This window comes from Hylobates moloch, unplaced genomic scaffold (assembly GCF_009828535.3).
Source record: "Hylobates moloch isolate HMO894 unplaced genomic scaffold, HMol_V3 SCAFFOLD_28, whole genome shotgun sequence".
NCBI lineage: Eukaryota > Metazoa > Chordata > Mammalia > Primates > Hylobatidae > Hylobates > Hylobates moloch.
The window spans coordinates 3,701,134-3,725,661 of NW_026652303.1; the positions used below are offsets into that span (position 1 = coordinate 3,701,134).

At 45.4% G+C, this 24,528-nt stretch overlaps 1 protein-coding gene across 2 annotated transcripts in view; it reads left to right on the forward strand.

Annotated features, from left to right (window-relative positions):
- Window positions 1–6,151: 6,151 nt before the first annotated feature.
- Window positions 6,152–24,528, forward strand: part of LOC116463150 (low-density lipoprotein receptor-related protein 11) — a 44,040-nt gene continuing 25,663 nt past the window's right edge. For both annotated transcript variants that reach the window (XM_032146113.2, XM_032146114.2), the window contains exons 1-2: window positions 6,152–6,843; window positions 17,102–17,259. In XM_032146113.2, coding sequence (XP_032002004.1) covers window positions 6,231–6,843; window positions 17,102–17,259 — 771 coding nt within the window. In that variant the 5' untranslated portion in view covers window positions 6,152–6,230. The remainder of the gene's footprint in view (window positions 6,844–17,101; window positions 17,260–24,528) is intronic.

A 24,528-nucleotide genomic window follows, 5' to 3' on the forward strand; every position in this document is an offset into this window, starting at 1 on the left:
TGTCATAAGCCACACTCAACACTGTGCCGTACTAGGCAGGCTGAGTTGCCTGAGCTTCAACGGCATTTTAAAATTATTTAAAGGACTATCGCTTGGGAGTAGGTATAGGTTGCTCTGAGTGGTCCCAAGAGAAGGAACTGGGGCAAATACTTGGAAGCTACAAAACAGATTGTAACTGAATATAAGGAAAACATTCTAATGAATAGTACGAGTTGCCCAAAGATGGAAGGAGCTTTGGTGTGTGAAGGTGAAACTAGCTCAATTTCCCCAGAGAACTGATGTTTGCCATTTTTTTCCTATTAAAGCTAGAAATGGACCCTGCTTTTCTTAATGCTTAAAACTTACATTTGTCTTACCTGAATTCCTTTTTTAGGAAACCCTCCGACTTCCAGATAGTATCGAGGAAGTGAAACTCACATCACCACATCCAGATAATGAGACACCAGACTCCTCTCCTTACTCCTCCATAATTCCTGTTTTCCTAACCAACCATCTGCTTCCTGTTGACCAACTGTTCTTCCTTACCTCTCCTTAATTCCTGTTTTCCTGTGGGTAGCTACACCCCTTCCCCACTATATACACCCCCAATTTAAGTTGGTCGAAGATTTGAGACTTATCTCCTCTTATCTTTATTTGGCAGCACCAAAGAAAGCCTTCTTCCCCAAAAATACTTGATCCAGTGATTGGCTTTCTGTGCTGCAAGCGACAGGACCTAAACTGAACCCCTGGTGTTTCAGTAACAAAATATTGCATTCCCTACCTGTGAATTGGAGGTAATACTAGCATGTGCTGCGTAATTTTTGCTTTAAGTAAATAAGTGACTGTGCAGAACTCAGAACGTTTCCTGGTAGTCGTAGCACAGTACTTTTTATAAGCGTTTCTTAAATTTAAAATGAAAATTAATGAACATGTTCAAGCAGACATGGGGCATTGCCTTAGTCAACGCAGAAGACAACTTTTCAGGATTTTCCCCAGTTACTACCACGTCCTTCCTCGAAGAATGGCCTCTCGTTCCATCCTCAATGAGGAGAGGGAAGGCCACGTTTGTAGCCCTATTTGCGCCTCATGGTCTCTGCACACTAACCTCAGTTTAGGGTGGACACAGGACCAAGCTGGACTCATCAGAATCTCTCTCTTGGTACTGATGGTCACTGTTCTGAGTTTCTGTTCATTGCTGCAGGTAAGGTGAGATAGACTCAGGCTCTGTGCATGGAGGGCAGAAAACTTCAGATTCTGAGAGAAGCATGAATCAGATGTGCAGAGAGAAGTGGAGATCTCAGTCTACTTGGTCCCAGAAGACAGAAGCAGCAACTGGGAGACCAGCTGCCTGATTGCTGAGGGTTCTGCCATGTCTGGTCCAGGCCCTCCTGAGGCCCAGCCGCATTTCCTCCCTGCCTGTGAGTGCATGTGCGTAAACACGGTAGTTATTTTTTGTTTAAACCAATCTAAAACGAGTTTCTGTTGTTTGCAATCCACAGAGATTTAACTAGGACGAACCTAGATCACTGAACTGCAAGGCAAGAACTCCATGAGAGGAATTCCAGGTAGAAGGCCAAGTAGGTGCTCAGGGGAGAGATTTGAGACCAGAAAGTGTCAGGCAACTCCTGTCTTCACTCCCTCCCTCTCTCAGGGCTATGTATGCACTGTTCTCTACTTCCTCTTTTCACTGTTCCATTTGTCCCCCTCTGCTGAACAGCTTCTCTTTGCTATCGTCCCCTTCCATGTCCCCTGGAGCTCACCTGGCTTCCCAGCTACACTTCCCTCCCTGACTCAATTTGTTGAGTCAGTTTGTTGAGTCGATTTGCTGAGTCAGTTTGTTTCTCAATTCTGTTTTTACATTCCTTGGAGAGAGTATCCGATTGGCTCTGCTTGGGCCAGGTGTTCATTATTGATTCCATCCCTAGTGAACAGGGGGTGTGGTCACCTGGGGGTTGGGGCTGCCCCTTTCAGGAATGTGAGCAGAGCAGATTCTATGAAAGGGGTATGGAGAAGGAAGAACCTTAGTGCAGAGGCCACTCAGCTGGGATGTTGTAGAGAAGATTCAGGCTTCAAGTGGTTTCATGACTTCTAATCTTAGGAAAGGTCCTTCATTTCTGTTGTAATAACAACAACAACTACCATTTATTGAGCTTCTACCATGTGTCAGATGCCCTTCTAAGCACTTTACATGCACTGATTTAACTTATTCGATGCCTGTAAATGTATTTAAGATGGGCAGTAGTGAGTAGGGGAGGGCAACAAAAAACGATGGTCACCAGGGTATTGCTATAGATTGGATGTTTGTAACCCCCCAAAATTCCTATGTTGAAACCTAATGTGATGATATTTGGAGGTGGAGATTTTGGGAGATGATTAGGGCATGGAGGTGGAGCCCTCATGAATGGGATTAGTGTTCTTATAAAAAAGATCCCAGGCCAGGCGCAGTGCCTCACGCCTGAAATCACAGCACTTTGGGAGGCCGAGGCAGCCAGATCATAAGGTCATGATTTCGAGATCAGCCTGACCAACATGGTGAAACCACGTCACGACTAAAAATACAAAAATTAGCCGGGTGTGGTGGCGTGCACCTGTAATCCCAGCCACTCAGGAGGCTGAGGCAGGAGAATCGTTTGAACCCAGGAGGCAGAGGTTGCAGTGAGCAGAGATTGTGCCTCTGAACTCCAGCCTGGGTGACAGAGACTTTGTCTCAAAAAAAAAAAAAAAAAAAAAAAAAAATCCCAGCGTGCTCCCTAACCCCTCCCACCAGGTGAGGACTCAGTGAGAAGACTGCTGTCTATGAACCAGGAAGTGGGCCCTCACCAGACATCAGCGTCTGCCAGCACCATGATCTTGAACTTCCCAGCCTCTAGAATTGTGAGGAATACATTTCTGTTGTTTAGAAGCCTCCCAGTCTGTGGTATTCTGTTACAGCAGCCCAGCTAAGATACACATCATCTCATTCCAACATTCAACAAACTTACCTACAAGGTCCAATCTCAATTTGATCTTTGAAACAGAAACATATCTTCCTGATATTTTCATCCTCACATAAAAATTCTTCTATCCGTTGATAAGGTTTTGATGTTTAGGCTTTTAAAACAAAGATAGTTTTATTTCTGAAAAAAACTGAAAAAAGAACTAGAAGAAGAAGATAAATCATAATGCACAGTGCAATGAAACTTGGTTTTTAAAAATAGCCTTATTAACATATAATTGACTATACCCACTTAAAATATACAATTTGATGAACTTTGATCTATGTATTCACCAGTGAAACCATCACCACAGTCAAGGTAATGAACACACCTATCACCTGCAAAAGTTTTCATGTGCTTCTCTGTAATCCCTTCCCTTCCTATTCAAACTCATGCCTCTTGTATCACAAGGTTTCTCCACTCTGCCTGTTGGGAACATGAACTATTGCCTGGCCAATGCAAGCTCAGAAGTTTTTCAGCCGGCTTTTTTCTAGTGGTTGCCTCTCTGTCTTGGGAAGTTTCCTCACATGCATGTACCTGGTCGAACTTCTGCTGAAGACTCAGAGGAAACCTGCGCAGATCTCCAGAGCTCCCTCCTTCCGTTGCACTCTCTCCTCTCTGGTACTCTAGCCACCCTGGCCTCCCTGAATTCTCAGCTCTATTTTCCAACTCAGAGGCTCTTTGGGTTCGCCTGTCTGCACTGCACCTTGGAAACCCTCTCCAGGCAGTAAGCTGGAGCAAGCAGCATCTTCACTTCCTTTGTCTCCCTTCTCTTGGGCCCTGCATTGCCTCTTGGCCAATGTCTGAAAACCATTGTTCCATACATTTTTTTCACAGATTTTTCATTTCAGGTTACAGAGTAAGTCCAGTCCTTGTTGCTCCCTCTTGGCTGGAGCAGATGTCAACACTTATTTTTAAAAAATAGAAAACCATTTACAACAAGCTCATTGTAAAAAAAAATTCAACAGATATAAAGTCTTATAAATTATAAAAGTCAGTATTTCCCCTTCAGTACTTGCAACTCACAGCCCAGAAATAACCACTGCTCACGGTAAACACAACATTAAATAATTTCCACTTCTCCCAAAAAGACCTATTGTAAAGTTGCAGATGCAGGAAAATCTTTGATGGTGCCGGAGGGATTTAGAAATGAATGCCCCCGAGAAATGCTGTCCTCTCCCCTGTCTACTTCCCTACCACGGAGCACGTGAGCTAGGGATCACTCTATACTGACTTCTCTTTCACTGTCCCAAAGGCAGGAGTGAGGTGGTCAAAGTCTTTGTGAAGGCACATAAAATCATGTATGTGAAAGTGTTTGGCAAACTTTGAAATCATATACAATTCTTAGTTAATATTATATATTATCATGTTATTTTTAATATTAATAGCTTATATAACTAGTCCTTGGAGGGTTTGATGATACCCTCAGTCAGCATTTTCATCACTAGTGAAATTTCTCCTCATAAAATCCTGCTCAAGCTCTCCAAGGTCTATGGCAAAAAATAAAAATAAAAAATAAAAAGCATTATGTTGCTTCAAGGTCATCTTACAATGACTGCAGTTGTGTGGGATGAGTATGCCATATGAGGAAGAATCTCCAGGCCAAAGTAGTACAGTCCAGACACAGCCTTTAGAGCTAAGAGGCCATTTCTTTTAGCCTCAAAAATCACTCAAATATACCCCTGCAAAAACTTCATAATTTCTCCGTTCCACGGAATGGCAAGTAACATTGGGCTTTTTTCTTTCTTTTCTATTTCTACCTTTTAATTTTACCTCCTACTCTGGTCTGGACCTGCAAGCAATGGGTTCCTAAATGTCAACTCTGGAGATAATAAACACATAGCAGAGACTGATATTTTCCCACCAATTATTTATTCTTTCCCTCCTAAAAAATACAGACACTTAAGAATGTTCTATTTACAGTGTGCGCATCCAGGCAAAAATTTCCGGACAGGCTAAAAAGCAAGAAAATGCGATCCATAATCAGGAAAAAAAATGAATCAACAGAAGCTGATTCCGAAATAAACAAGATGCAGACGCTGCTCACAGAAGTCTAGAACGCCAAGGTGAAGCCCCCACTGGGTTGGACATTTTCTTATTCCTGATGTCATTTAAAGCACAACGCCCGAGATTTTACGTCATATAACCGCTAGAGGCCTCTCTGTCACAGGCTGTATTACTCCCAGGTCCCCATGTTGGTTGTGTTCAGATTTTTAGTTATATTTGTGGAAATCTGAGTGCATGTGACGACTGCTATTTATGGGTTTTGTTTTTATTTTTAAAGACAGGGTCTTGTTCTGTCCCCCAGGCTGGAGTACAGTGGTGTGATCACAGCTCATTGCAGTCTCGAACTCCTGGGTCCAAGCGATCCTCCCAACTCAGCCTCAGGACTTACAGGCGAGTACCACCTCACCAGGCTTGATTTTTGTGTTTTTAAACAGACTTAACATCTTTCAGTACTTCCCATCTCCACCCCTCCCGGCCCCGACTCCGCCACCCCAACCCCGCCCCACTTTGTACTACCCAAGCACATCTTGGGAACATGATGCGGAAAGTCACGGACGCCGGAGGTGAAGGACCGATGACGCGCTACGGTGGTCCTAGGTGCGCGTGCCCACTCTCTGGAGTAGTCCCTGGGGTCACGAGGATTTGAAGAGAGGCCCTCCCTTCCCACTGCCCCCATTCCCCCGAATGCCAAGCCCCTGTGGGCAGGCGCCCTGGGCAGGTCTGGTTGGTTGCTAAAGCCTGCTGGGCCCAGACATGAACCCTGCCCTGGCTGGGCAGCGGCGCGGGAGCAAAGTTGTTATGAGGCTGCCCTCCCCGGAGCCTGCTCTCCCAGCCCTGGAGGAGCCGGCGCGAGACGCGCGGGGGCGGGGCCGCGCGGAGGGGCGGGGCTCACCAAGGCTCCACCCCGCCGCGGCTGCTGTTCGCACACACCTGGTGCTGATCAGCACCGAGGCCGACTAACCGCCACCCAGCGCGCCGCAGGCCAGGGCGGAGAGGCGCAGGGCGCCGGGCAGTCTCCGGCGAGGGCAAGGAGCGGTGTCCGGCTGGGCCGGCTATGTCTCCCGCTACTGCGGTTCCCGCCGGCGCCCGCGCGCCCGCGACCTCGGGGGAGCAGCCGGGTTCCGGGGGCGCCGCGCTGTGAGGCCGGGGCCTAGAGCCAGCCGCGGCCGCGCAGTAGGGGCCCAGGGCCCGCGCTCGCCCGCGCCCGCGCCCCCGCCTTCCTCCCGCGCTCGGCCCCGCCTCGGCTCGCTGCCCTTGGCTCCCGCCGCCATGGCCTCCGTCGCCCGGGAGAGCGCGGGCTCGCGGCGCCGGCGACCGCCGCGTCACGGGGCGCTGCGCGGGCTGCTGCTGCTCTGCCTGTGGCTGCCGAGCGGCCGTGCGGCCTTGCCGCCCGCGGCGCCGCTGTCCGAACTGCACGCGCAGCTGTCGGGCGTGGAGCAGCTGCTGGAGGAGTTCCGCCGGCAGCTGCAGCAGGAGCGGCCTCAGGAGGAGCTGGAGCTGGAGCTGCGCGCGGGCGGCGGCCGCCAGGAGGACTGCCCGGGCCCGGGCGGTGGCGGCTACAGCGCAATGCCTGACGCCATCATCCGCACCAAGGACTCCCTGGCGGCGGGTGCCAGCTTCCTGCGGGCGCCGGCGGCCGTGCGGGGCTGGCGGCAATGCGTGGCGGCCTGCTGCTCCGAGCCGCGCTGCTCGGTGGCCGTAGTGGAGCTGCCCCGGCGCCCCGCGCCCCCGGCAGCCGTGCTCGGCTGCTACCTCTTCAACTGCACGGCGCGCGGCCGCAACGTCTGCAAGTTCGCGCTGCACGGCGGCTACAGCAGCTACAGCCTCAGCCGCGCGCCGGACGGCGCCGCCCTGGCCACCGCGCGCGCCTCGCCCCGGCAGGGTAAGCGCGCGACTGAGGGACTGGCCTTGGCCAGAGCGCTGGAGACCCGCAGCGCCCTCGCCAAGTTGGAAGCGAAACACACTCGTGCCAAGTTATTTTAGCCGCGGGCACCCAGAGGAGTTTCTGGCATGGGTTTCTGTGTCTTAGGGAAGAGGAAGCCCAGTAGATTGGCAGAAGCGGGCGGGCGCGGTGACATGCTACTGGAATTTTTCTGGGCTTGAAGAGGAAGGCTGATCTGAGAGGATTCGTGGAAATATGATTTAAAAGAGGAGAAATGCCGAGAGAAAAAAGTTTTAGTCTCATGGGTTGTATAAGGCATGGTTTGTGTTAAGTAATTGCAAGAGCAAAATCTAATTAGATGCCGGGCTTCTCGTAACACCCACTCCTGTTTCTTAACGTGGCTCTCCTGACTTTGCCTGCAGTGGCTTTCATCATACAAAAATGGGAGGAGAACTACTGCTCCCTTTTATAAAAAGTGAAAAGAGGGGACTTGATTTTCGTTGAAAATAGGAAACTTTAAGGCCAGGCGTGGTGGCTTGTGCCTATAATCCCAGCACTTTGGGAGGCCGAGGCGGGCAGATCACCTAAGGTCGGGAGTTTGAGACCAGCCTGACCAATGTGATGAAACCCCATCTCTACTAAAAACAGAAAAATTAGCCAGACCTGGTGGCATGCGCCTGTAATCCCAGCTATTCGGGAGGCTGAGGCAGGAGAATCGCTTGAACCTAGGAGGCGGAGGTTGCAGTGAACCGAGATCGCGCCATTGCACTCCAGCCTGGGCAACAAGAGCGAAACTCCGTCTTAAAAAAAAAAAGGAAAAGAAAATAGGAAACTTTAAAGCATGTTTCCTAAGGAGTAAAAATGATGCTGATTCGACGGTTTGACTTTTTGTAGATGCTCTGAATGAGAGAATCAGGACACATACGGGAGGCACAAAAATGGTAGTGGTTGGACGTGAATGTCACGGAGGGAATAAGAGACCTTGACTGTGCCCACGTATGGTCAGGCTCTGTGTGTTTAATCATGCCCTGTTGCTGTTTGATTTATAATAGCACAAATGATATCAGCAAGATGGGGGCGGAGCTCAGCCCCTTTGGAAGTGTGGATTCTCCAAAACCTGTGGATCCATTAAAAGAGTCTGGAAATCTGTGTCCGTCACATCCTGCCTCCCTCCCCACCTCTACCTTAGATGAGGCTCAGAACCCTTGTCAGGGGAGCAGATATCAAAGGGTCACCCTGCGACTGCTTGGCCTTGAGGCAAACACTGGGAAGCACTCCGTAGCTTTCCCTCTGAAGTGGAGGCAGGCAGCACTTTCACTTGGACTCCCCACCAGCATCGCTGAGGCCCACCACGGCTGTTCCATACACATCCTCTCTGCCCAAACACAGACCAAAATATCCCAGCAGCAAAGAAACAAAGTCTCTTCTCTGTGTTCTCACTACTTACCTGGAAGAAACTGACATTGCCAAAGTGAGCTTTCCTATAAACCCCGAGGAAACCTTTGAAAAGGAAAATAAACGAGGAAAGAATATGCCATAGAAAAAAAATTTTTAAGTTCAGATTACTTTGAGAGGCCAGGCACGGTGGCTCATAACTAACCCCAGCACTTTGGGAGGCCAAGGCGGGTGAATCACTTGAGGCCAGGAGTTAGAGACCAGCCTGGCCAACATGGCAAAACCGGTCTTTACTAAAAAAAAAATAAATAAACACAAAAATTATCCTGGCATGGTGGCGCGTGTCTATGATCCCAGCTACTCGGGCGGCTGAGGCAGGAGAATCGCTTGAACTGTGGTGATGGAGGTCGCAGTGAGTACAGATTGTGCCACTGCACTCCAGCCTGGGCAACAGAGGGAGACACTGTCTCAGAAACAGAAACAGAAAAACTTTAGGTTACTATGAGAAGTTTCTGGGTTGTTTTTCCTCTTGCTTGCTTCGTTACCCTTCTTTTCCCCAGGGGAGTTTGTCTAGGAATTGTTTTGTAGATGTTTGGTATGAGAATAGGTGAGCGCGGCGCTGGTCCTCATTTCTGGGAGAACACTGGTGTGCTCAGACTTCCTGAGGTCCCAGCAACATGGAAACACAGAAGGTGCGGCTCAGGTTCCTGTAGAGCCTCAGTTGTTCTCTCTGCGTGGAGGTCAAAAATTGTTCCCCAGTGTCCTGTGTGTCCCTGTGTCCCCTGCTCAGATGCTTGACAGGTTGAAGTTGTTTATGCTTCTGAGACTAAGTTTTTCCTTCTTGAATTGTTCCTTTTTGGGGCAATGTTGTGAGCATGTGAAAATGGTTTAGAAGAGCCCTTGGAGAGGAGCTGTGACTGGGTCCATCTGAGGTGGATAAAAGCACCATGAAGAAATGGTGACGGGATAGCACGAACTTACAGCAGGACACACCGGCCCTGTTTTCATGCCCGCATTTGTTGACTTTGGTGTTAGGTGCTGTCCTCAGCCCTTTGCACGCATGAACTCACTCTGTCCTCACAACAACACAAAGGCCTAGGTTCTGTTATAATCCCTAGTGTATACAAGGCTTGGCAAGCGAAAGTAAACTGCCCGAGGCTCACACAGCATGGGGTTGTGGAGCCTGAACTCCTATGCTTTCTCCAGCAGCACCAGCAGAAGCCGAGAAAGGGATCACTAGGCTGGGACTGCGAGGGTGGAGGTAGGGAAGGCGGGAGGATGCAGGAATGAGTGAGAGATGCTGGAGAGAGGTGTCTTGTAGTGACTGAGCCTGCCTGCTAGAGTCTGTAGAGCAGAGGGGGGTGCTTGAAGTTCTGGGGCCTGGTGTCTCCACAAACAAGTCCCTGCTCATCCCTCCAGGACTTGGTGTATGCTTGTCCTCCATCCCAGGCTGTCGTGAGGTTCAAGGGGGGACATGCTTTGTAAGTTTAGGAAGGTGGCACGCATGTACATGATACTGTTCTAGGAACCTGGTTGGGTCATGCCCATGACTGGAGAGTTGGGGGACTGGATGCCATGAAAAAAAGTGAAGAACAGCAGGAGGGAGAGAGGGAGGGAGGAGAGGTGAAAGCTAGAGCTGCTAGGATTCCAGAAGAGCAGGGAATATAACCTCCAGGGACTCAAGGATGAGAACCTTTATGTGGTTTCTGCTGGATATTCAGCCTGAAGTCCAGTATCTCGGGGAAGAATTTGGGAAGTGGGCCCCTTGCCTTGTGTGTCAGGGAAAATCAAAGCTGTTAGGCAGAAGAGGTCTGCTCTCCTCTCTGCAGACGCACCTGCTGCCACCCCCAGCCTTTCCCTGTCTCCGCCAAGTGCAAAGAAAAGAGTTCACCTTCCCATTCAAGGTTAATCCCTCTGCAGGTGCTTGACCACTCTCCCTCTCCAAGGGCCTTACTTTCTCACATTCTCATCTTTTCCCTTTTGTGTTATAAACAAACAATTATATTTAATAAATAATAGTAAGATAACTGGTTGGCAGTGTCAGGGAAAATACATTTAGACCTACAACTGACCATACACAAATTCCAGATGGATTAAAGAATTAAATATTTTTTTAAATTAAGCCATAGATTACTCCACACATAAAAAAACTTAAAGGAAATAAACTTCCATATCTGGAAGGAAGACAGGTTTCAAATCAATTAAAGAGGTCACAAAGAAAGGGGATAGATTATATGCACATTTATAAAAAACTTCATATCAAGAAACAAAAGGAATTGCAAACAAGAGTCTGGGGAAAATGTGACATTAAAGTATTTATTCATAGAGTTTATGGGCCAGGCACAGTGGCTCACACCTGTAATCCCAGCACTTTGGGAGGCCAACACAGGTGGATTGCTCAAGGCCAGGAGTTAGAAACCAGCCTGACAAACATGGTGAAACTCCATCTGTACTAAAAATAGAAAAAATATCCTGGTTTGTTGACACACGCCTGTAGTCCTAGCTGCTGGGGAGGCTGAGACATGAGAATAGCTTAAACCCTAGGTTTAAGTAAGGAGGTTTAAACCCGGAGGTTACAGTAAGCTGAGATTGCAACACTGGACTCCAGCCTGGGTGACAGAGCAAGACTCTGTCAAAATATATATTTTATATATATATATATATATGACTCATATATATATATATGAGTCAGCAAGAAAAATCAAAATAAATGGCAAAGGACATGAGCAGACACTTCCCAGAAGAGGAGGTATGGTGGATAAACATGGAAAAATGTTCGACCTTAGAATCAAAGAAATGTAAATAAGGCCAGTTTTCATTTATTAACTTGGTAAAAATAGGTTTACTCATATTGACATGCATATGGGAAACTTTATATACACTTCTGTGCTCACTGATGGTGTAAATTGCTACTTCCCTCTTGGAAACCAGTTGGGAAATATGTGGTAGAGACCATTAAAATATTTGTTCATACTTCTGGAATACTTTTTAGGAAAAGGAACCATGCCGAAGTGAACGTATGAGCAAAAAAGTGTTTTACTCATATTGACATGCATATGGGAAACTTTATATACACTTCTAGCTCACTGATGGTGTAAATTGGTACTTCCCTCTTGGAAAGTAATTGGAAAATATGTGGCAGAAACCATTAAAATATTCATACTTCTGGAATATTTTTTAGGAAAATGATCTATGCTGAAGAGAACGTATGAGCAAAAAATGTTTATTATGGCATTATTTATAATGGCGAAAAAAACAGTAACAAAGTAAATGTCCAGTAGTACAGATTAGGAAACTCAAGTGGCAATTGCGAAGCTTATGTAATCACATGGGCAGTGCTAAGATATATGAAGAAATATCAATAACAGGAATATACCAATAAGTTGATGGATTAAATTCAGGATGTAAAATTATATTTATTATAACTGGAATACACCTAGGGTTGTCTCGAAGTATAGTGGAAGGACAGAACCTTTGAGTTAGAAATAACTGGGCTGCATTCCTGGGTATATATTCAAAGGATTATAAATCATGCTACTATAAAGACACATGCACATGTATGTTTATTGTGGCACTATTCACAATAGCAAAGACTTGGAACCAACCCAGATGTCCATTAATAATAGACTGGATTAAGAAAATGTGGTACATATACACCATGGAATACTGTGCAGCCATAAAAAAGGATGAGTTCATGTCCTCTGCAGGGACATGGGTGAAGCTGGAAACCATTCTCAGCAAACTATCACAAGGACAGAAAACCAAATACCGCATATTCTCACTCATAAGTGGGAGTTGAACAATAAGAACACATGGACACAGAGAAGAGAACATCACACACCGAGGCCTGTCAGGGGGTGGGGGTCAAGGGGAGGGATAGCATTAGGACAAGTACCTAATGTAAATGACGAGTTGATGGGGGCAGCAAACCAACATGGCACATGTATACCTATGTAACAAACCTACACATTGTGCACATGTACCCTAGAACTTTAAAAAATTAATTAATTAAAAAGAAGTATCTGATCTGACAAATTTATCACCTGTGTGATGTAACAGCCCTCTGAGCCTAGTTTCTGCATCAGTATTATGCAGATGATAATACCTACCTCAGAGATTCGTTGTGAAAGTTGAGTGAAGTTATTTCTATAACTTCACCTGGCCTGGTACCTGGTACAAGGAAATTGTAACCGCCCAATGGGTTCTCCTTGCCTACTGCCTACACAGAGTCAATTTATCAAGACAGGGGAATTGCAATAGAGAAAGAGTTTAGTTCACAAGGAACTGGTTGTGCAGATAAAACACAAGACCAGATGAGCCAGTTTATCAATATAGGTACTGCCAACGGGGTGCTGCCAACCATCGAGGACAGGGTCTATAAAATATCTCAAGCGCTGACCTTAGGTTTTATAATGGTGATGCCTAAACCATAATTTCTAATCTTGTGGCTTATTTGTTAGTTTTGCAAAGGCAGTCCAGTCCTCAGGCAAGAAAGGGGCTTATTTGGGGAAAGGGCTGTTACCGTGTTTGTTTCTTTTTACTCGTTTTTTTTGACACAGGAACTCACTTTGTTACGCAGGCAGGAGTGAAGTGGCACAGTCGTGGCTCACTGTAGCTTTGAATTCCTCAGCCCCTCAAGTAACTGGGACTATAGGCATGTGCCACACACCAGGCTACTTTTTGTATTTTTAGTAGAGATGGAGTTTCACCAGTTCCAGGCTGGTCTGGAACTCCTGGGCTCAAGCAATCTGCCCACCTCAGCCTCCCAAAGTGCTGGGATTACAAGCATGAATCACCACACCCAGCCGCGTCTGTTTCAAAGTCAAACTGTAAACCAAGTTCCTCCGAAAGTTAGTTCGGCCCAGGAATGGACAAGGACAGCTTGGAGATTAGAAGCCACATGGAGTTGGGTCAGATCTCTTTCACTGTTATAATTTTCTCGGCTATAATTTTTGCAAAGGCAGCTTCAAAATCACCCAGTAAATGGCAACTATTATGATTATTATCAGCAGCACCATAGGGAGAAGGACTGGATCAGTACATACCAAAAATCACAATAATCATATCGGGGTTGCGGATAATTTTTTTCCCGAAGTGTTGCAGTTGGAAATCCATGATGGATTTTGACCGCATGTATCTGAGCCTCTTCCCCTAGTCTGGCCCCACTTCCGTACCCTGACTTCAGGGTTCTTTGCAGTTGCTCCGCCTGAGCTATACCATTCATTCCCACACAGCACAGAACGTCTTCCTTGTCATGGAGGCTCTGTGCACAGTAGTGTGTTGTGAATGAGGCTGGTCGATATTATATTACACTTCTCTGAATAAAATGCCACCTTGATATGCTCATTCTAAATCGGCAGGAGTCTTATCTCACCTCTGTAGGTCTTACTAAGTGTGTTTAGTTTTCAAAAGAAACCAGTGTTTCCCTAGTACTTAACATGGGTTTATTACATTTTTTTGACAAAAATTCAAAATTACATATATCTTGTTCTTCGTTAGCAAGTCACACATTTTAAAATGGCACACTCCCTCTTCCTGTTGTTACTTGTTTATTTTAAGGACTGTTTCTGGATAGATAAGCTCTGGGTTATTTTAAAATACATTTTACAATGGAATTGGCCTGTACTTGAACTGAAAAGGAAATATTATCTGTGTTATTTCAGACACATCAGTGATCAGTTTAGAAGATAGGATGATTTCAGTAAGCTTATAATTCATCTTAAAGCTCACTTAAATAAAAGTAAGTGACTAAAATGATCTTTTCCTTCCAGGAGAGGTAGGATTAATTAATTGTATAATGTGTGGAATATTTCAGCGCTTATCTGATTCTTCCATCTTAAATCTTTGAGAGTTTTAAAAAAATTATGTGTCCATTACTGTTTATATCACATAGGCATATTTTCATTTGTCTACTTAAAAAATGTATTTTTAACAAAGTTTAAATAGCTGCTAGCTATAATGTATAACTGCTGAGTTACAAGATGCTTTCCAGAATTATAAAGTCATAAACCATTGTGTGGAAACAATGAACCTTTCAGAACCCAAGAAAAGATCAACACTATGAAAGGACTATTAAAGTAACGCAGGTATCCTATCTCTCCTTACCTGGCAGAAGCAGCATAAAGACATCAGACACTCTGTGTTTGCTCAGAGGTGGAAAAAGGCAGAAGAACAAGTTTCTTCCTAGGCAGGGGGTTGTTTACTTGGCTTGTTTAAATCACAGTTACCAGTCCTCACTCTTAAGTGACTGGAAAAATGGGACACGTCTTCTCCATAGTTAGCAATAGGATGTGAAAAGCAATTGTGCTTAATTCCTTGTAATGTGCTTTAAAAAAAAAAAAAAGGCATCTTCCCTTTGTGGCAGGCAGCAGCATTCTCATTCAGAAAAGCCCCATCTTTAAGAGCCCCAGGCCCCTCACATAAATCCCCTTGTTCCTGGATGGACAAGGTCCGGCTGCTTTTTCTCGCTTTCCAATGAGATGCAGACAGACTGGGAAAGAAGGGAGTTTATTTCTGCAGCTGGTGACAGGAAGATGGTCGGAGTGACTCACCAGACTAACTCAAAGTTACAAGTTTTCCTTCAGTGTTTATTTACATTCGATTCAATCTCTATGCCTGCGTGAGAGTGTGCACCTACAAGCAGGAGTGTTTCATTCAGTCCAGTCTTTAAGATCTGGGGTCTGGAAAGTTTCTCTAGAGCCTTGGAAAATTTTCTTTAATCTTAAGTGGCCGTGATACAAGGTATATGTGTAAGAATGCCTTCGATCAGATGTTAGGGTCTGAGAAAGTCCAGGTGAGGTCTTAATGTATTTGTTTTCACATTCCAGGCCTTGTACTCAGGCACCAGTTTCTCCAGCTTGAATGTTTAACTTATGCATTCATCAGAATTATAGGAAAGGGTTAGTGGAAACTGGCTGCTCTGGCTGCTATTGATGACCTGTTGCCACACCCTGGTGCGGGGCATTGAGGGAACCACTAGAAGAGAAGAGAATCCTGGAGGGTTAGGTCCTAAACATCTGAAAGGCAATGGTAACTTGCTGAAGGGTTTTTCCTACTCGCAGAATGACCCAGTCAGATTAGTATTCCAAAAGAGTCATTTCAGCTGCAATGTATCAAGAGTGGTTCCGTAATGAGACACTGAGGTGGGATTGCAGTAAGCCCCAAAACTCAAGCACTGGGATGTCTGGCTTGGCCCTTTAGAAGTTTGTGTAGGTAGCAACATTGGCCCCTGTGGAGGAAAGTGATGGGCTCGAAAGCAGGAGGAGAGGCGGTGCCTTGCAGCACTGTGCAGGGTGAGCCAAAGAGGGGCAAGCCCAGCCAGCACTCGAACCAGAGCTTTGGCACTGAAGGAATGGGGAATTGGATGCCAAAGAGGGCGTGTTACACAAGCCTGTAGAGTTTTTCCAGTTCTGTTGCTGTTTCTTTAAAATATGTGTGCATTTGGGTGAATTTACTAAGAAGCTTACATCAATTAAAATTTTGGTAACTATGCTCTTAGAAATGTTTTCTTTGTGCAGCTTATCCTTTCAGTCATCCCTGTAGCAGCTGTCAGTAAAGTATTAATATTGAAACAAACGTAATTAACCTTATATTATTTAGTACCATTCTAGGTTAAAGGTAAATGTAGGCTGGGTGCAGTGGCTCTCACTTGTAATTCCAGTACTTTGGGAGGCTGAGGTGGGAGGATCACTTGAGGTCAGGAGTTCAAGACCAGCCTGGGCAACTCTCACTACAAAAGAGTGAAAATAGGTGGGAATGGTAGCGCACACCTGCAGTCCTAACTACTCGGGAGGCTAAGGCAGGAGGATCACTTGAGCCCAGGAGTTGGAGGCTACAGTGAGTGAGCTATGATCGTGCACCAGCCTGGGTGATAGAGACCCTGTCTCAAAAGCAAAACAAAACAAAAACAAAGGTAAATACAGATTTATTTTGCTGTTGTAGTAATCTGAGCATGCTGGCTTCTGTTATAAAAATTAGTTATTAGAAATGGTGAACCTCTTCGATTTTCCTAGATGAAAAATTGGATTCCAGAGAATTTCCATGCAGGCTTTATTTTGTATGGCTCTAAAAATTTGCCTTAACTTTTCAAACTTATTTCCCATTCATTGAATACTTTATATCACTCCTATTTTTAAAACTTGAGGATAAGAAAAAAGGAAAATCCATGTTAGAGGTGAATTTGGTGTTTCTCAGGTTTGTTTTAGTAATCTTTCAAGGCCAGGCACAGTGGCTCAGGCTGATAATCCTAGCACTTTGAGAGGCCGAGGCAGATGGATCACCTGAGGCCCAGAGTTCGAGACCAGCCTGGCCAACATGGCAAAACCTGTCTCTACTAAAAATACAAAAAACAATTAGCAGGATGTGGTGGCACACACCTGTAATCCCAGCTACTCGGGCGGTTGAGGCAGAAGAACCACTTGAACTCGGGAGGCAGAGGCTGCAGTGAGCCGAGGTTGCACCATTGCACTCCAGCCTGGGTGACAAGAGCAAAACTCCATCTCAAAATAATAATAATCTTTTAAAATAAATTTATTTAATAGTACTTTGAACTTGTGATTTTAAAATTAAGTGAAAAATCTACTCTAGAAAATAAAACTGCTTCTCCGTATTTACACATTGGTGGGACCTCGTATGCTACCTTGTACCCAAAATTGCTACCAGCCAACACTCCACACAGCCCCTTCTGCGCGTATTATAGCTAAATTCCACGATCATAAAATAAATAGAAAAATACTTTCCATTTAATATGCATTCTCTTAGCAATTATTTGCTGAATCATATCTATTCAGCAAACAAGATACCTCTCCATAAATTAGAAAAAATAAGAAATCATCTTTTATGAATTATTTCTTTTCTTTCTCAGAAAAGGATGCACCTCCACTTAGCAAGGCTGGGCAGGATGTGGTTCTGCATCTGCCCACAGACGGGGTGGTTCTAGACGGCCGCGAGAGCACAGATGACCACGCCATCGTCCAGTATGAGTGGGCGCTGCTGCAGGGGGACCCGTCAGTGGACATGAAGGTAACGCATGTTGTCACTGCTAACAAAAACAAGTATTTCAGTGAAGTGGTCTTTCGTAATGTCCTGCCACTTCATGCTCCCTAAATGTCTGTACACTAGCAGAAGGCATAAAATGGAGAATGTATAAAACTGATTGTACCAAAATGGTTTATTATCTCAATGTGCTTTTCTGCTGAGTGAGCAGCAATCTCGATCATTTGTCTTGGAGCCTACCCTCCTTCTTGCTGCTGTTTGTGACTTGTCTAGAGGACAAAGACACTTCAAGGAAAAAGGCTCATGCTTTGTTGTAATGACTCAGATTGCTTTTTTAAAGTTCTGTTTCTTTTTCTGAGCTCAAGATCCAGGTAGAAAATTTGAAAAGTATAAAGGAGTCTAAAGAGGACAATAACAATAGGATGAACTTATCCTTCACACGAGCCGGAAAGTAGACAGCTTACCTGGCAGCTAGGTCTGCTGGGGTGCACCGGGCCTGTGAGGGAGGGAGGCCAGCATGCGGTGCTCCTGCCCAGGGCTCCTGGGATTGCCACCGATGGAAATCAGCCATGTGCCTGGTGGCTGCCTGTGCTCAGGAAGTCTTGAGTGGTGAGACAAGTGGCTTTTTATTCACCCTGTCAGGGTGGATTCCTGGCTTAGGCAAATAAGCACTTCCTGGCTTAGGCAGATAAACTGCATCCAAACCACTTCAGTTAGAGGAAGTGGAGAAAGAGGGTGAAGTAAGGAGGCACTGATTTATACTCTACTGGAGCCAAAACAAAAACGAATCAGGAAGTCCCTCACCACTGATTTAAGTAAGAGTGATTTTACTCCCTGATTATATTGCATTAGAATTGGACTCACCCTTGTCCAGTGTGGTTTGCCTTTGTCCCCACCCAAAAATCTCATCTTGAATTGTGAGCCCCATAATCTCCACGTGTCAAGGGAGAGACCAGGTGGAGGTTATTGAATCATGGGGGCAGTCTCCTCCATGCTATTCTCATGATATAGTGAGTGAGTTCTCGCAAGATCTGCTGGTTTTATAAGTGTTTGGTAGTTTCTCCTGCTGCCTTGTGAAGAAGGTGCCTTGCTTCCCCTTTGCCTTCTGCTGTGATTGTACTAGTAAGTTTCCTGAGGCCTCCCCAGCCATGTGGAACTGTGAGTCTCTTAAACCTCTTTCCTTTGTAAATTACCTAGTCTTGGGCGGTTCTTTGTAGCAGTGTGAGAATGGACTAATACACCCAGCATCCTTCCCAGCCTTTCCTCCAAACAAGAGTGCCTTCCACAACACCCTTTCCAAGGCTCATCTGCTGTCTGTCTGACTTTTCCAAGGGCAGAAGCTCACTACTTCACATCATGTCCATGACATTACTCATCACTGTGTTGGGCAAGCAGCCTACGCCTCCCCTTACTTCTATGCATTGGTGCTGGGTCTTCCCTTTGGAAAAACACTGAACTCATCTTTTTATCCTATGTAAAAGCTTTGGAAGTCTTTGGAAAAAAAAAAAAAAGAACATCACCACTTGGTATGCTGTTCTCAGAACTCAGCACCCCACAATTTGTCAGATGTTCCTCATATGAATTGATTTTTCAGACCCACCACTATCCTGCCTTGTCTGGATTTTTTCATATTAATCTATACCCTTCTTAACATCTTATACCCCTAATTGAACCCCATATTTAAGCTTTGGTTTTCTGACTCATCCATTACCTACTGTGATCCAGATATTGCCTCTCCTTCTGTTAATGAGCTTCGTTACATGAACTGTGTTAGTAGCTGCATCACACAATGGGTTCGTGCTGCGTTTTTCTTGCCGTCAAGAGGAAACTCTGAACCAGTTCCCAATCGTGTATAACAGTGACGGCAGGTAGACCTCAAGTTATGAAGCCGTCATCTAAATGACAGAGCCTGCACTAGGGGAAACATCTGTTACCAATTTGTGACTGTCTTAGAATGATATACATTCATGAATGTCCCCCAAAGTTAACACTCTTCCTGCTGAGACTTCATCATAATCAGAGCCCCCATGGATTGAGCACCCACTGAGTGCCAGGCAGCTTAGAGAGATCTGTAATCCACTGGACACCCTCGCTTGTAGGCACATCCCCATTTGGTGGATGAAGACTCTCAGGAAACATTGTGGAAGACTTTGAGGTGGGCAAAAGATTACTAAGTACCTTCCAATGGAATGCTGGGTTGGTTGGTGGATCCTTCAGGGTTAACATCTATAAGTTGCAGAAAACTGATAGTAACCAAATGATTCTTGCCCATAGAAATGCAAAAAAAAAGTTGGTATATAGGGATAATTGACTTTCATCCTGGAGAGAATAAGATTTCAAACATGACATTTTAGTACATGTAGATACTAACCAATCTATTAGTAGATTCATTTCAGTACCGATTAGCAAGCCCATTTCAGTTTTGCGTCTCCTAGCAACTTCTTTTTGGCATTCATGGTTGCCTGTATATGCGTAGTCTTTGGATTCTTTAAATCAGTTGAACACCTTATTGGTTCCCTCATTAACTAATGTCTTTGAAAAATATTCATATTACATTTGTGTGACAGTCATAGCTTTACTATTTTGAGAATTTTCCTTTAACAGTAATTAACCCTCAGGAGCTATACCTCTGATCCCTTTAACTTGAGCAGTCTGATTTCACACCCCAACATTTCTGCCAGGAGAATTGGGCCTCTCAAATCAAATTCCTTTTTCTCTGAGGATGGCTTCCTGCTGACTGGAACACTGATGCACTCCGCCCTCAAGCTGCAAAATGGGGCTAAGTTTGAAGGTTGTTGAGAATGGAGGGAGGGCAGTCACACAGCAAAATAGTTAAAACCTGATGTTGGATGCCCTTGTTCCTAAGTCCCTTGACTGTCCCTAGCACCCAAGAGCATCCATTGATTGGGCTTTCCCCTTTCGCCCACCTCCTCCTCTTCTTGAACCATTCATCCCTCCTCTCATCTCCCCTGCTCTCCACCATCTGCACGGGCTCCTCACCCTTGCTGTCTGTCCTCAGGCAGAGTAGTGATCTCTCCGTTTGCCTCATGATACTTTAAGATCAGGTTCTAGGGCCCATCTTTTCATGTCCAAGTGACCCAGACAGATATTCAACCTGCAAGGAATTATGCTGCCAGATTAGTTATGAAACAATTAATAGTTAATTTTTAAGCATCTGGTATATGTCCAGTACTGTACTAGGCAGTAAGCATACAGAAAAGCTCATGTTCCTGACTTGTCTCATTCATTCGTTTATTCACTCATTCATTCATTGACAGGGTCTCACTCTGTTGCCGAGGCTGGAGTGCAGTGGCACAATCATAGCTCACTGCAGCCCCAAGCAATCCTCCCACCTCAGCGTCCTAAGTAACTGGGACTATAGTCATGGCTAATTTTTTTTTTTAACTTTTTGTAGAGATGAGGTCTCACTATGCTGTCCAGGCTGATCTCAAACTCCTGGGCTTAAGCAATCCTCCCTCCTTGGCCTCCCAAAGTGTTGAAATTACAGGCATGAGCCACAGCACCTGATCTGTCTTTTTCATTTGTGAAGACAGAATAGATGATTGGTCAGAACCAAGAGATTATCTACTGGATTTAAAGTTATATATTTTCTGCCCTTGAACAGGATATTTTACATCCACTTAACTGAATATTTATAATACATCAAAATGCAAGATGACACATATTTTTCAGGCAGCCCATCAAATGACACTGACTTTCATGGTTATTAAACATAATTCATTTAAATCTGAAGTCAGAATGTAGAATATGACATTTAGGAACATGATACAAAGTAGGACATTCAGGAGATTTGGAATTCATAAATCAGTATATTGATTTACATTCATGAGTTGCTTAAAATTTTCTAAATGATTATCTTAGTCCATTTGGTCTGCTATAATAAAACACCATGACTGGGTGGCTTCTAAAGAGCAGAAATGAATTTCTTTCAGCTCTGGATGCTGGGAAGTCCAAAATCAAGGTACAATCAGATTTGGGATCTAGTGAGGACCCATTTCCTATTTTATAACCAGCCATCTTCTCACTGTGTCTTCATATGGCGAAAGAGACAAGGCAGCCCTCTGGGGCCTCTTTTATTTTATATTTAAACATATTTTAACTTTTACGTTAAGGGGTACATGTGCAGGTTTGTTATATAGATAAACTTATGACTTAGGGCTTGGTGTACAGATTATGTCCTTACCTGGGTATTAAGCATATTACCCAACAGTTTTGTTTTTTTTCTAAACCTTTCCCTCTTTCCATCCTCCACCCTCAAGTAGGTCCCAGCGTTCTGCTGTTCCCCTTTCTCTGTCCATGTGTTCTCATTTAGCTCCCACTTATAAGTGAGAACATGTGGTATTTGGTTTTCTGTTCTTGCGTTAGTTTGCTGAGAATAAGGACCTCCAGTTCCATCCATGTTCCTGCAAAGGACATGATCTTGTTGTTTTTTATGGCTGCATAGTATTCCATGGTGTATATGTACCACATATTCTTTATCCAGTCTACCATTGATGGGCATTTAGGTTGATTCCATATCTTTGCTATTGTGAATAGCGCTGCAGTGAACATATGCGTGCATGTGTCTTTATAGTAGAACAGTTTGTATTCTTTGGGTATATACCTAGTAATGGGATTGCTGGGTCAAATGGTAGTTCTGTTTTTAGTTCTTTGAGGAATTGTCACACCACTTTCCACAGTACACCACTTTCCACAGTACACCACTTTCCACAGTGGGTGAACTAATTTGCACTCCCACCAGCAGTGTGTAAGTGTTCCCTTTGCTCTACAACCTCACCAGCATCTGGTGGGTTTTTTTTGTTTTGTTTTGTTTTTTACTTTTTAATAATATGGGGCCTCTTTTATAAGGGCACTAACCGCATTCGTGAGCACGTATCTCCAAGCGCTATCACATTGGGCATTAGATTTGAACATGTGACCTTGGAAGGGCACTCAGCCATTCAGTCTACAGCAGTGACTTCAGAAAACCACACGTAAGGAAGCTTGCTAAAGGATGGGCATTATTTAAACCAACAACTTCATTATTAAATTAAAACTAACTGCATCCTGGCCTACCTGCTGTACATAATTTTTTTAAATAGACAGGTATTACTAAGTCTTTGTAACCAAGTATATACAGTGTGTGTGTGTGTGTGTGTATGTGTGTAATTTAGTTTATACATATATGAGAAGCCCAAACGTGTATTGCTAGCCACTGAATTCCTAGCTAGGAAGATGGGGTTGAGTCAGAAAACAGGCTGAGTCATTCATTGATTTGGTCAGAAGCCAACCACCAAAGGCTGTTACTGCTGAACAGGGATCTTGAGCAGAGATTGGAAGCTCCTGGTTTCATGATCATGTCTTTTTCCAAGTTACAAATTGGATATGTTGTGTGTACATATGTAGATAGTTTTTTATCCTGATACTTGGAACATGTCTGTGAAACACTGTAAACCCTCTCTCCAATGTCATCCTAATGGGAGAAAATGTATAGAAGGGTCACCTGGGCCCTTAAAGGCAAAGCGTCCGTGTGACAGTTCTATATCTTCTAAATATCTGAATGCAAGGAGAGACAGCTCTCGTTAGCTAAAAGAGCCAGGGAAGGGACATTTAATCTGGATAGATCTAAACTGGACTGTGCTCAGGAGGCTGAGGTGATCATCATCGTCTGCATCTGGACCCAGTGTTGCCTGTATCAGAGAGGCAGTGCCTGGGCAGGCCGGGGGGAAGCATGCCAAGGCCAGGTGTGAGGATGGCCCCTGACCCAGGGATGCTCTGTCCTTTCAGCCCCAGTGTTGACAAGAGGCTTGCTAGTGAACCACAGGCCTGCAGAGTTTAATCTGACATTGGCACTCTGAGCTTTGACGCCCAGAAGCTCAGTGACTCACTGACTTTTGCAGGGATCTCTGGCACAGGGTGATGCCAGCAGCCTCATGGATGGTACCCCCAGCTCCCTGGCCTCAGTGCTTCCTTGGTTTATTTTATTTTATTTTATTTTATTTTATTTTATTTTTTATTTTATGTTATGTTATGTTATTTTAATTTTATATTTTGTATTGAGGTAGGGTCTTGCTCTGTCACCCAGGCTGGAGTACAGTGGTGCAATCTTGGCTCACTGCAACCTCCGCCTCCTGGGTTCAAGCGTTTCTCATCTGCCAGGCGCGGTGGCTCACGCTTGTAATCCCAGCACTTTGGGAGGCCGAGGCGGGCGGATCACGAGGTCAAGAGATCGAGACCACGGTGAAACCCCGTCTCTACTAAAAATACAAAAAATTAGCCAAGCGTGGTGGCGGGCGCCTGTAGTCCCAGCTACTCGGAGAGGCTGAGGCAGGAGAATGGCGTGAACCCGAGAGGCGGAGCTTGCAGTGAGCCAAGATTGCGCCACTGCACTCCAGCCTGGGCGACAGAGCGAGACTCCGTCTCGAAAAAAAAAAAAAAAAGGTTTCTCATGCTTCAGCCTCCCAAGTAGCTGGGACTGCAGGCACGCACCACCTGGCTGATTTTTGTATTTTTAGTAAAGATGGGGTTTCACCATGTTGGCCAGGCTGGTCTCGAACTCCTGGCCTCAACTGATCCACCCACCTCAGCCTCCCAAAGTGGTGAGATTACAGGCGTGAGCCACCGTGCCCGGCCCCTTGGTGTTTTTTAAAATCTCTGTTAACTTTGTCTCCATTCCGATGGCCACTCTCAGAATCTGGTCATGACTCAGCATCCCCCGTCACACCCACCTTCTAAATCCCTGCTCTGAATCAATCCTGCAGCCCACACCTCCACTCACATACCATGGCAGGGGGCCAGCACCTGCTGGTCCCTGGCAGTCTCAGGGCTTCTTGTCTGCTTTTAGGTGGAGCAGCTGGGACAGAGCAGCTTTCTCATATCACCTTATTTGACTGAAGGCGGCAGGGTCTCACCTAGACATACTCCAGCATGCCTGTCATTTGCAGCCATGCTCCCTTGTGTTCCTAAGTCCCAAGAGGCAGTAAATGAGGGGTAAGCTATTGCACTGCTGCCCACCAGCCTGGTTCCGAGCCAGGATTAAAGAGAGCCAGAGCCTGCGACACACCCGCCCACCTCTCCACTTATGCAGCTCTGAGCTTCAGCACCTGCACCTTGCCCTGTCTTTGTCTCGCTTCAGTTCAGCCTGGTGCCCATAGGAAGAGGCCATAACTGACCTTCCTCTCACTGCGGATGGAGGTGGGAGGAAAAGTTTCCAGAAAAAAGGAGACACCAGGCCTTGGTCTTCCCAGAGCTCAGGCCTCCTGGCCACTGCAGTGACCCAGGCAAGAGACAGGGTGG